This window comes from Otolemur garnettii, unplaced genomic scaffold (genome assembly GCF_000181295.1).
Source record: "Otolemur garnettii isolate 467f Iridium unplaced genomic scaffold, OtoGar3 scaffold00044, whole genome shotgun sequence".
Taxonomy (NCBI): Eukaryota; Metazoa; Chordata; class Mammalia; order Primates; family Galagidae; genus Otolemur; species Otolemur garnettii.
The window spans coordinates 13,262,926-13,275,500 of NW_003852439.1; the positions used below are offsets into that span (position 1 = coordinate 13,262,926).

The following is a 12,575-nucleotide window of genomic DNA, read 5'->3' on the forward strand; positions in this document are numbered from 1 at the left end:
GGGCTGGGGATTCGAACCCGCCACCTTAGGTGCATGTGGCTGGCGCCTTAGCCGCTTGAGCCACAGGCGCCGAGCCTCTCACATTCATTTTAATGTTAATTTTATATTAATTTATATTAATTTTAATACTAGCCACTATGCTAATATTTGTTTAATTTTTTTAGTGTGATCTTTGTACATTAAAATCCGCAGTACTAGCAACAAAATTAGACACTATTTAGGAACAGTGTTATCCCCACTGTACAGATGGAGAAATGGAGACCACAGAGATTATACAGTATGGCTAATGTCATGTAGATGGTGTGTGAGGACTGGACTCGGGTAGTCTGATTTCTGAACCTGCAGACTCCACTGGGGAAAAAAACTGGATCTATAAAAGGGCCCAGTAGGTCAATATTCAAGCAATCTAATTTGATGGAAATTATCCTTGTTCATACTTCAAGAAGCCAAATTGTGAAAATCTATGATTTATGGAGCCAGAAAACATGGTCAATGCAAGTTTTCTTGTCCAGAAACAAGCAACTATCACATCAGGGCAGAACACCTAAAAAAAGCATCTATTGAGGACAAGTGAGGTGCAAGGGGGATTGACAGAGTAGGGGTCTGTGATTTCGGTTTATTTCCTTGACACCGGGAGCTGTGTACAGCAGTGATTCCGAAGGGGACCTGAGCCGAGCCCCCTGGAGGGTAATGCCCCCTCCGGCACTCCCTACCTTTATGACTTCAGGAATTCACTTTCTCTGTGTCCTTGTGTCTCATTCCCACCTGCCCATAAAATGGAGCTAAGGATGCCTGCTTATGAGGCAAGCACTTCCATCTGATAAATTTTAACACTTGTTAACATAAAATTTCTTTTACTCAAAAATGATCAAAATAATTATTTTCCTAGAAGTGCAGTTAAAATCGAGCAAAACATTGAGAGTTTTGGAGTAACACGGTACCTTTGTTCCACTCCCGTCCCTCTTCCACTCCCTTTTAATCCTGCCCCACTTTGGACGGTACTATATCGTTTTCTCAGCTCCTTGGGTAGGTCGGCCCATCCAGCCCCTCGGTAAGGGGCATCAAGGGTCCCACCTCCCGACACACCTGACTGATGCCTCACTCTACTCTTCACCCCACCCAACAGGCTGGGTTGGTGCCTCCCTTTTGGGGGAACCCTAAGTTTTCTTGTTCTATCACACTGTGACCCTGCATTATAATCTTCATTTTATTCATCTCTCTTCTCCTCTCTTCAAGTTTTTTTTTTTTTTAATGAAATGCACTATATGTCCTTTGTGCACCCCTTAACACAGTGCTAGTTAGACAGCAACTACTCAGAGCACATATGACAGATGCACCTTGCGTGCTTCGAGTCATGTGTTTCTAGGGGAAGGTTGTTTTGTTTCAGAAGAATTTATAATGATTGCAAAAACAGCAGAGCTGAGAAGTGTGCACAGCTCCCCATTGATCAGATGTATTGAACTCGGTGCTGCCAAACTTCCCTGGTGCTTTTCTTCTAAATGATTCAGAATTGTCCTGGACGTTGCGTTTTCCAACATTAGGTTGTTATAAACACAGAAACAGGCATATCTATTTATCCATTCATTTACTGAATGTCTCCTTATTTCTTGTCACGCCTTTACTTTTCCCGATTCCAGTTAATCTCTCCCCAATTTCCCCTTGCACTTGACTCTTCTGCTATCTTCAATTACTGTACATCTATAATCCCACTCAACTTCTCACATGTTCTCCCCTCTCCTCTGAGGACTTTTCTTTTTCATTCTTCCCCAGATATGTTGTCTAAAAAAACAGAACAAAGACAAATAAACAGTAAATAGTAACACCTTTTCCAGCGCTCCAAGACGAGGCTGATGTACCTTCTACGTGCTGTGAGCACGGGTTGTATTTTTCCTGCGGTAAATATTCTCTGTATTGTACTGTGGGTGGGCTCACTTTTTCTCCCACCTAGATAATAAGATCCAGCTGTCTTCTTTGCTATTGCATTCCTAGTACCTAGAACAGTGTCTGACATCCAGAGATGCTTGAGATAGATTGTCTGTCCGTCTGTCTTTCGTCTGTCTATCTATTTATCATCTATCTATCAAGAAAAATGGATGGATGGGCAAACAAGTGGATTCTAAACATCATTCTGGTCTCTGGAAAAAGAAAGCCAAATAAGACTCAGTCCTTTCATCCCTGCAGAGCCAGTCTGATGGGCAGGAGGGAAAATCCGACTGGAAATAGGGTCAGGAGAAGGCAGGAAGAACTGATAAGAGGGAACTCAAATTCGGGAGAAGGATAAAAAGGGCTGAGTCTGAGAAAGAGTCTTTGGCCCTGTTGGCTAGATAAAGATAGGAGATGGGGAAGATGAATCCCTGCTATTAAACATCCCCATTCAACCAGGAGAGCAGAGGGCCTCGTGCTGAAGTTTATTGCTTCAGTTTCTAACCTTTCATAAGTGCTTACTTGGCAGCCCTATCGAGAGTGGTATTTGATTCTGGAAGCATCTTAAAGGAGCAGTGCCCGACCTTCCACTTTCCCTTTTTTCATTTAGGCCATAAAATATATTGGTTTTGTGCATTACTGCCATGGGAGGAAAAAAAATATCACATGTTAGTTTCCAAATGAAATGACATTTAGTAAAGTGTACATTTAAGATATTTTTCAAGGCTGGCTTTTAAGGAGTGAGAAGGAAGGGTCTTTCCTCATGGTGGGCGATAGGGAATGAACAGGTACTGATTTTTTTTTTTTCTCTGACCCGCTCCCATAAGGGTTATGGGGAAATATTCTTAAGGGCCTCATTAGGCCCAGCAATAACTTAATGAGACTCCAGAGCATAATTACAACCTGTTTGGGGTGTTATCTGATGAGCACAGTTGTGACAGAAACACAGACCCGTCATGGAGCTCAGCCAACTTGCACACTGGCTCTCCATCTCTAGGAACGGAGATGAGAGGACGTCATATATTTTTACCTGATGACCGGCCCTTGAGAAAAGGACAGGTCACTGGCCGGCTTACTCAGAAGATGTAGATTGCAGTGAGTTAACTCTCAAAGTGGCTGATAACGCTTAACTGCCGGCCAAAGAGGTAAGGGCAGACTTGGACTGTAGTAAGTGGGAGGTGGTGTGTGGTGGAGGCGTCCACTTCACAGTAACTTATGGAATTGGTCAAGAACATGACTCAAAAGGAAAGGCAGGATATTGTGAGTAGAATCTGGGTAAAGCAATATGGGATACTGTGCAGCAAAAAATATTAAATGACAGGCAACAAACATGTCCACTGTAGAGATCACCTGAAATGCCTTCTTATTACCCCTTAATCTCATTTTCCCTACTCTACTTCATTTGAAGGGCAGCATAGCTATTTTCCTGGCTAGTTGTGTTTGGCATTTGATACTCTCCGTAATAGGAAACATTATAATATGAAGTGTCTTCACGTTGCGTAGGTCACTAGGCTAGTTTTTCTTTAAATGTTACCACTTGGTTTCTGTAAGCCTGGCAGACCTTGGCAATTTGTGAGGGCAGATGTTAAAAAATTGTTAAAAATATTGTTCTAAGATGCAACATTTCATTTAATTAGCAAAAATGACTATCACTATGAGTGTCGCATTTTGGAGAAACCTACTTCTCTGTGAGGCACTGATATTAAGATACTTTCTGATTTCAAATGCTCTACGTGTCATAAAGGATAAGTTGAAAACTACAGAAAAGCATTAAGAAGAAAGCATCGCCCTCACTCTGTAACTGTGTCAGCTGTTTGGTTTTATGTTTTACATTGATTATAGATATGTGGTCCATTCTGAGTTAATTTTTGTATGGAATATGAGGTTTAGGTCAAGGTTGTTTTTTGTTATTTGTGTGTGTGTGCTGACATCCAATTACCCCAATATTATTTGTTTTGGGATATATCACTTTTTATAGTACTGTTTTTTAACGTGGTTCCTATAGAGATTACGAAATATGTACTTCCCTCAGTTTACATAAAGTAAATATTTTACCGTTCCAATTGGAATGTAGAACCCTTATCACCCACGTAAATTAGCTCCATTGTTTGATCATTTCACGATTTACACTACACGCAAATGTCAAGTCAAATATTTTCAGTGTGGACAATTTTTACTTGTTAATTATACCACAGGAAAGATGGGGGCAAACAAAGAAACCTTATTTTCACAGTATGTCTCCTTAATCTCTTCTCTTTATGCTGTGTTTATCTTTTATGCTGTATATCTCTATAGAGAAAAGCTCATCACACAATTTCTTTTTCTTTCCTTCAATCTATCAAGCACGTTTTAGTGAACTGAAGAATGCTAGACTAGTGTATTCTATCTATTCACCTATGTCTTCACTATTTCCATCCAAATTTCTTCCCGGTATCATATTCCCTTTGACTGGAAAAATTCCTGTACCTATTATTTTAGACCAGGTCTGTTCACCATGAATTATCTTAGTTAACCTTAATATTTCGCCTTTATTTTTTAAAGGATATTTTTATCCGATTTAAAATTTTGAGTTCACAGTTCTTTTTTCAGTGATTAAAAAACAGCATGCTACTTCCTCTTGACCTTTCTGGTTTCTGTTGTTGTTGTTTTGGTTTGGGGGTTTTGATTATTTTTATTTTTGTCAAATGAAAAATGTAGTTATTTGAATTATTGCTTCTTTTCAAGTATTATATCATTTACATTTCAAAGTTTTTCTTTTAGGTTTCAGCAGTTCGATTACAATATATCTGGGTATGAGTATTTTTGAGTTTATTTAGTGTTTAAGGAGCTTATTGAACTTGTGAGTTTATATCTCTTGTCAAATATGGGAATTTTTCATCGATATTTCTTCCAATAATTTTTTTGCCGTTAACTCTGTCTAAGAATAGTATTTCTTCTGGTATTGTTCCATAGGCTCCTGAGTTTCTCTCTGTTTCCTCTTTTTCACTTGTTTTTCTCTCTGTTCTTCAGACTGGATATTTTATATTGACTTATACTCAAGTTTCATACTTTTCCTCTATCTTTATTCCATGTTTGAACTCATTCAGTGAGGGTTTCCACCCCTGAATTCAGATTATTGTTTTTACAGTTCTAAAATGTACATTTGGTTCTTTATATCTTCTTCTTTGGTAACATTGTCTTTTTTTTTTTTTTCATTGAAGTATGTTTTCCATTACTTGTTGGAGCATTTTTATAATAGTTGCTTTTAAAGTCTTTACTTGATAATTCCAGGATCTGTGTCATCTCAGTGTTGGTGTCTGTGAACATCTTTTTTTCATGTAAGTTTAGATTTTCTTGGGTCTTTGTATGCTTTGTACTGTTGGTTTTTATCCTGAGTATGTTGAATATTATATTATGAGACATTGGGCCTTATTTAAATCCTATGGAAGTGGTTGGTATTTTTGTTTTAGCAAGCAGTCAGGCTTGAGTTTCTCACCTTTCTTCTGTGGCTCATTTATTTAATACCAGTTCTGTTGCTAAAGGCTTTGCAGCAGTAGTTGGATATGACCCATGTGTGTATCCAATCTGGGACCCGGGCAGTTCTCAAAGCTTATGGAATCTGCTTAGGGTGAAATGTGCACAAGCAGGTAAGTCCGGGAGGTCATAGAAAATACTACAAGGGGTCATTTCCCCAAATTCTTTCCTCTTTGGGATCCTCAAAGTAATTTTGGTTTCCTAAGATCCCTCCCTTCCTCTTTTTTGTGTCCTCCACCCAGAAAGTTGATTCTTTCTTTTATTTTTTTTAATTAGATTTATTTTTAAATTTCGGATTTCTTTTAAACCCCATTCATGTGCTTCTGGTACTGAGTCCACGTTTGGGGCCAGGTGGCAAGAACAGAGGAGAGAAGTAAAGCAACTGGGGGATTTGTCGGCTCCTCCTCTTGGACCGTACTGTCTCAGCTCATAAAGGACCATTTCCCTCTGTTAGATCTTGGGTGTGGATCCAACCACTGTTAGATCCACAGTGGTCTCTGCTGTTGCATTGATGCTGAGGTCACTAACACTGCCCTGAGATTGCCTAGAGACTGCAGCATCAGACAGATTAAATAAGAAAGAAAAAAAAAAAAAGAGCAAGAGCAGAACAGCAGTAGGGATTTTCCTCCCTCACTCCTGCTTCTTGAGACAAAACTAGCAGGCTTCTCCTGGGTCTCTCTAGGTCTGTACAGGGGTCCAGTTCTGGACTCTGGGATGCCTCGAATCCACACCAGTGTATACTGGTGATGCTTTAAATTCTGGGATTTTTTTTGTTTTGTTTTTTTATTTGTTTTTGGGACGGAGTCTCGCTCTGATGCCCTGGGTAGATTGCTGTGCACCACAGCTCACAGCAACCTCAATCTCTTGAGTTCAAGAGATCCTCTTGCCTCTACCTCCAGAGTAGCTGAGACCTACAGGCATGTGCCATAGCACCAGCTGATTTTCTTTTCTTTTCTTTTCTTTTTTTTTTTGAGACAGAGTCTTACTTTATTGCCCTTGGTAGAGTGCCATGGCGTCACAGCTCACAGCAACCTCCAGCTCTTGGGATTAGGCGATTCTTTTGCCTCAGCGTCCTGAGTAGCTTGCACTACAGGCCCCTGCCATGATGCCCAGCTATTTTTTCTTGCAGTTTGGCTGGGGCCAGGGCTGGGTTTGAACCCTCCACCCTCAGTATATGGGGCCGGTGCCCCACTCACTGAGCCACAGGAGCCACCCTGATTTTTCTATTTTTAATAGAGATGGTGTCTCACTCCTGTTCAGGCTAGTCTCGAACTCCTGAGTTCAAGCAATCCACTCACCTCGGCCTCCCAGAGCACGAGGCTTACAGGTGTGAGCCAACATGACTGGCTTATTCTGGCCTTCTGTCTCACTCCGCCTGCTACAAGTAACTTCTGAGAGACCTCAGATAGCTCTGCATGCACCCTCTGGGGGGAGGCAGGGTGAAGTGAGTTCACTCTCCATCTTATCAAGAACCAAAGCCTTACCTCCCACTTCACTTATTGTATTGTGGCAAAATACCATTTTTATTATTTTTAAGTATACAGTTGCATGGTATTTAGTATATTCACGAGGTTGGACCACTATCCTTATTCAGTTTAAGACTCTTTTTTTTTTTTTATCATCCCAAATAGAAACTCTATATCTTTCAGGCTGTTACTTCCCCATTTCTACCCCAAATTCACTGCCGACCGGTAATCTCTCTCTGTCTCTAGGAATTTGCCCACTTCCTTTTTAGTTTATGAAGAAAATTTACATAAAAGAAAGTCACCTATTTCAAGTATAGAATTCAATGTGGGGATTTGTGTATGTGTATTTATAAAATTGTACCATTTTTCTTTTTAATATTTTGGAATATTTATTCCCAGTTTTTTTCTCTTTAGCTAGTTCTATTTCTCTCCCTTTTCTTTAATGACTGATTTCACTGTTTAAGACAAAATTGGAGACTTTTGTAGCTTTTCTTTACATAGCAACTCCTTAGCATTTCCGAGGTCTTTCTCTTTTTTAAAAGCAAGGTTCTAAATGCTGTATGTTGTGCCATCATATCAGTATATTATAACTTAGTTTCCCCATTATCAGACATTGTAATGTTCATAGTTTCTTTTTTCATAAGTAAATGTTGTGATTAATTGACATTACTAGTAAATAAACATTTGTGCACATCTTTGCTAATTTTCTTATGAGCAATTCTTAGAGGTGATATTTCTCAGTTAAAGGGCATAGGACAGTGATGACTTATAGATTTGGACCTGGTGCATCCTACATAAAGAGTCTTTGTTTTTGTTTTGGATAAAAGTAAAAAGAAACTTTCAATACAATATGTAAAAAATATACATCAAAAGTTGGTTCCTAAACCTCAATATCCCTTAGTTAAAATTTCAGTAACTTGAGGTATACTGTCAGGTATTGGGTGTTGTTTCATGGGTTAGAAAGGTACAGAATAAATAGTGAATGCAATCCTAAATTTTATTTCGGCCTCGTCATTTTAGGGGGTAGAGTCTACCAGTTCACAAATAGGTAAAGTGACCATGTATCCTAGTTTGCCTTGAATGCCTCATTTTGTATCTGTGTCCTTGGGATAATCATTTAATACCACCCCATGAGGCTGATGCAATAACTCAAGCCTATAATCCTAGCACTCTGGAAGGCAGAGGAGGGTGGATTGCTTGAGCTCAGGAGTTCAAGACCAGCCTGAGCCAAAGCAAAACCCTGCTTCTAAAAACAGCCACACGTTGTGGCAGGAACTTGTAGTCCTAGCTACTCAGGAGGCTGAGGCAAGAGGATTGCTTTAGCTCAAGAGTTTGAGGTTGCTGTGAGCTATGACTCTAGGGCACTCTACTGAGGGCAACACAGTGAGACTGTGTCTCAAAAAACAAACAAACAAAAAGCCATCCCATGCATTTCCCTTAACTCTCATATTTTTTCTTGTTTGGATGATAAATTATATGCTCACTCTGAAGAAGCATCCTTAGATGTTACAGAAGGATGCTGGTAGGGCCAGGATAATCAGTTCATGGCATACAAGTGCAGATGATTAAGTTTGATCGCTCATCCTAGGAAAAGGACTATATACCTCATTGCTAAATATCACCATGGTCGGGCGGCGCCTGTGGCTCAAGGAGTAGGGCGTTGGCTCCATGTACCAGACGTCATGGGTTCAAACCTGGCTCTAGCCAAAAACTGCAAATAAAAATTAAAAATAAATAAATAAATACCCCCATGGTCTCTTTAGAGGTCACACTCCCCTTGGGCAGCTGTGCCCCGATACCAACACCTTGCCTACCCTTCAAAGCAATTTTGGAAGATTTTTTCCTGTGATGGCCATCAGACCTGTCATCATATGAAAATTAAGTTCACAAATTTATCCCCGAAAAAGTACCTCACTGCTGAACATCACTACAGTTACCAGATGGCCACAGGGGGGAACTTTGAAGGTGACTGTAGTGACAGTCAGCAATGAGGATTTGTACTTCTGTTTCTAGGATGAGTTCACGAACTTAATTGTCAGGCCTTGTATGCATTGCTAATCTCTCCTACTTGATCTTATGGCAGCTATTGCACACTGATCAGGGTTAGTTTCTCCAATAAATGGATTGATCTCAGAATCTTCCCCAACACAGTCCTATGGGGACTTATTACCACCCAAACAGATCTGGACCATGCAGTGCAACCCATTGGTCAAGGCATAGTGTAGGTGACAGTGCTGGCCCTTCACATTGGAGAAGACACTCCAGCGCCTCACCATCTCTACCCAGTGGGCCTTTAGGGAGGAATACCTGTATACCTGTAACTGTTAGGGCAAGCATGGGTTTTCATGCCAAGAAGGGAGCTCGTACCCTGGGCAGATTTTGCCTCCATCCCCTCTCATCTCCTTCTGTCCTCATCCCCTTCCATTCTCTCACCCATCCTAGCTGTGTTTCTCAGTCACACACTTGAAACTCTTAGTGAATCTTGGGCTATGGAAACCTGAAGAAAATTAGATACATAATAAAAAAAATCAACAAATAAATAAATACATAATCAATTATCTTTGGTGTTTCTTTGAGCCGAGTGATTGAAAAGTCACATTCAATTTCCTTTCATATTTTTTTCTTATGCAGAACTTTTCTGACTTTTCTCCTTCATTTTCTTTCCCTTGTAGGTTTCGAGACAACAGATGAATTGTGAAAGAGAGCAGCTAAGGGTAGGTGAACCTGCTTGTGCAAAGCTTCCTGTTTCTCATTTCTGTCTGATAAGCAAAAATTTCCTTGTCTCTCCCAAGACACAGGTTCTAAATAACAGCCTTCATCTGAAGACGAGTAGAGTTGAAAATATTTATCCCAGCTAATTTAGTATTGATTGAGCTGGTAAATACAGTATATCTTCTTTTGAAGTGCCATTATAGCAGATATGGATTTTTTGATTTAGATTCAGCAATAAATACTTCTCTTCTGGAATTTGTTTGACGTTATTGTACTCTTTTTATGTACAACATGAGGCCTAAGTAATAACAAAGGTCAAAAGGATGTCGGGCTGCCTCCTGAATGTGAATACCAGGCGGTTTGCTGAGTGGCTAAAATGCTCTCTTGCCGTTGGCTGGGGTGGGTGAGGTGGACTAGGTCAAGGGCGTTTTCTAGGAGAATTCACGTCATCCATAGACCTTTGGGTTTAGTGGCATTTGTGTTTGTGTTTGTGGGAGCAGGAGACAGAATTTTAAACCTCATATTCTATTCCTCTACTTAAAAATGCAACTGTCTCAGCATTCAAGTATATTAAGTGTAAAATTGTTCCCGAGATGAGGAGGGAATGGTTTGCTTATACGTGGAGGTTGGTGGCATTGTTCTGCTTTTACGGTGCCTGGGTGGACGTTCTTCTTGGCATGGGGATGACATTTGACTCCATCCTTGGGTGGATTCTCCCCCCTCCGCCATTTGCTTCCTTCTTAAATGCATTTGTATTTGGGGTGGTTGAGTTTGGAGTTATGTTGTGGCTTATCTTTAAGGTGACTGATGGAAGTGTGACATTTTTATTGAATGATGTGCGTCATAGTCATGCCTCCGAATTGTCATAAAAACTGGAGGAATCTACTTCTTTTGAAAATCACAACAGGGAGTTTGGAGAGAGGGGTGTCGTGGGACCACTGTACTCAAAGGTGTCAAATAAACACAAATAATTTATTAAATGATCCTAATGCCTTTATACACTGCCTTGTAACTTTCAAGAGCATCAGCATCGCCCAGAGTAGTCTCAAGATGGCATGGATTTAGAGTTTTTCCATCTCACAATTACCTTTGGTATCAGGTTTGTGAAGTCCTTCGGTAAAACAAACAGCAGAATCCAGTCACCTAGAGCCGAGAAAGGGAGTGATGTTTACTCTTTCTTTTATGCATATTTATTTCATGGGCTATTCCAGGATAGCCTCTCTGTTCACCTCTCATCTCCCCCCACTTGGCTCCCCAGCACTGTACCAACAGTAGCTGTGACTCCTTCCTTCATGAAGCAGCCTTCAAGATGTTTTAGGCTTTTGTGAGCTCTCTTGTTGCTTTTTTTTTTTTTTTTTTTTTTACCCCTGCAGTCTGAATTACTGGTTCATCCCAGTAAATAATGTATTGCAACTTCAGATTTCTCTTCCTGTTTGGATGAGGAAGATGGCCAGAACTAGGTCAGAGCTAGGTAATAGATAAAGAGGAATGTGGGCCTTTGTCTCTGGGAGCCCCTGATAAATTCCTGAGGATTAAGATAATATTGAAACCTCTTTTGCAAATGACTCTCACCTGGCAAATTAAGCACACAGGAGGCAATGAAGTGCTTGTTGACGATATGAAGGATTGCTTCTCATCGATGAAGACATTGTCTATAGAGGGGTTTGCTTTAGGTACAGAAGTGGAGCCCTCCCCTCTCTGTTCAATAAATCCAGACAGTGGTTTGATGATATTGAGTTTGGTCCCAAGTGTGGCACCCACAAGCCCCAAATAAGACCAACTCTAGCTTCCTGAGCTGGGTGGAGGCTTTGCTTGTTTGTCACTGCTGTTGTAGTCACTGTTTTTGCATTTTAAACTAATTTATGTTTTGAATTAACAGATAACACATTTGGTTGCATAGAACACACATTTATGTGGTTCAAAATTTAAATGATCCTATAGGGAACGTAAAGAAGCCTTCCCTTCCCACCGAGTCAGGCATCCAGGCTCCTCTGGGGGAGCCCCAGTGTCACGGTGCGCTGGTGGGCATCTCACAGGCTGCTATTTCTTCAGCCCACTCCCCTTCTGGTCTCTACCTCCTGCCTTTCTCTCTTGTTTCCTCCCTCTCTCCTTTCCTTTTTCTCCCATGTGTGTGTCAACCCTCAAACGAAAACCTCATTTATTGAAGTGATTGTTTCGTTTGCGTGTAGGGGTTTCTCTGCTTTTAGAGTTTTTGAAAGAAATTTAAAAATAAAATGCTAATGCCTGGCTGTCTCAATGAAATGCATTTTCCTGAATCTCATCTTGTTTTCTTAGAAAGAGAGAAACTGGAAGAAAAAGAGAAATCTACTTGGTGTAGCAACATCATTGGGGGGCATCTACCTGCCAGCCACAATTAAAACATGTTGTAAATGCAGCAGGCAAACTGCATCTCCACATTTGCTGTACAGGATGCTTGGGCGAGGGTCGTGTCATCCAGTTTAGATCCCTTTGTTAGTGCATTCTGTGGTGTTGTCAGAATTCAGAGGTACAAGTAGGTTGTTGTAAAATGTATTCCTTTTCCTTGGCCTCCTGGAAACAGCAAGTGATGCAGGAAGATAAAGCTGCCCTTTCTGTTTTGCGCCCATTCTGGTTTTTCTGACACCGTGTAAGGATTGGCTCATCCGACAGCTCCTCTTTCTGAGCTCCTTTCTTTTTCTCACAAACCCTGAATGAATTCTCTTTCCAAAATGGATTCGGTGAAGTGCTTGCTCTGTAAAATACTAAGAAGTCCAATAAGAAATGTAAGATTAATTAATTTTAGTAAATACAAAGCTAAAGAAAGTCAAATATTCTTTTAAACAGCAGAACGCTTCAAACTCTCTAATATATAAAGTGAAATACCAGATAGATGGATCTAATGTACAACCGTCTTTCAAACTCAGTTGACTACAGAACATTTTTGGTTGTAGAACATACTCCAAGAAATACTTTTTTTTTTTT

General features: G+C 40.4%; 1 protein-coding gene across 4 annotated transcripts in view; it reads left to right on the forward strand.

Moving 5' to 3' along the window:
- RBFOX1 (RNA binding fox-1 homolog 1) overlaps positions 1-12,575 on the forward strand; it is a 1,537,420-nt gene that overhangs the window by 918,887 nt on the left and 605,958 nt on the right. For all 4 annotated transcript variants that reach the window (XM_012805709.1, XM_012805714.1, XM_012805707.1 and 1 more), the window contains one exon: positions 9,575-9,616. In XM_012805709.1, coding sequence (XP_012661163.1) covers positions 9,590-9,616 — 27 coding nt within the window. In that variant the 5' untranslated portion in view covers positions 9,575-9,589. The remainder of the gene's footprint in view (positions 1-9,574; positions 9,617-12,575) is intronic.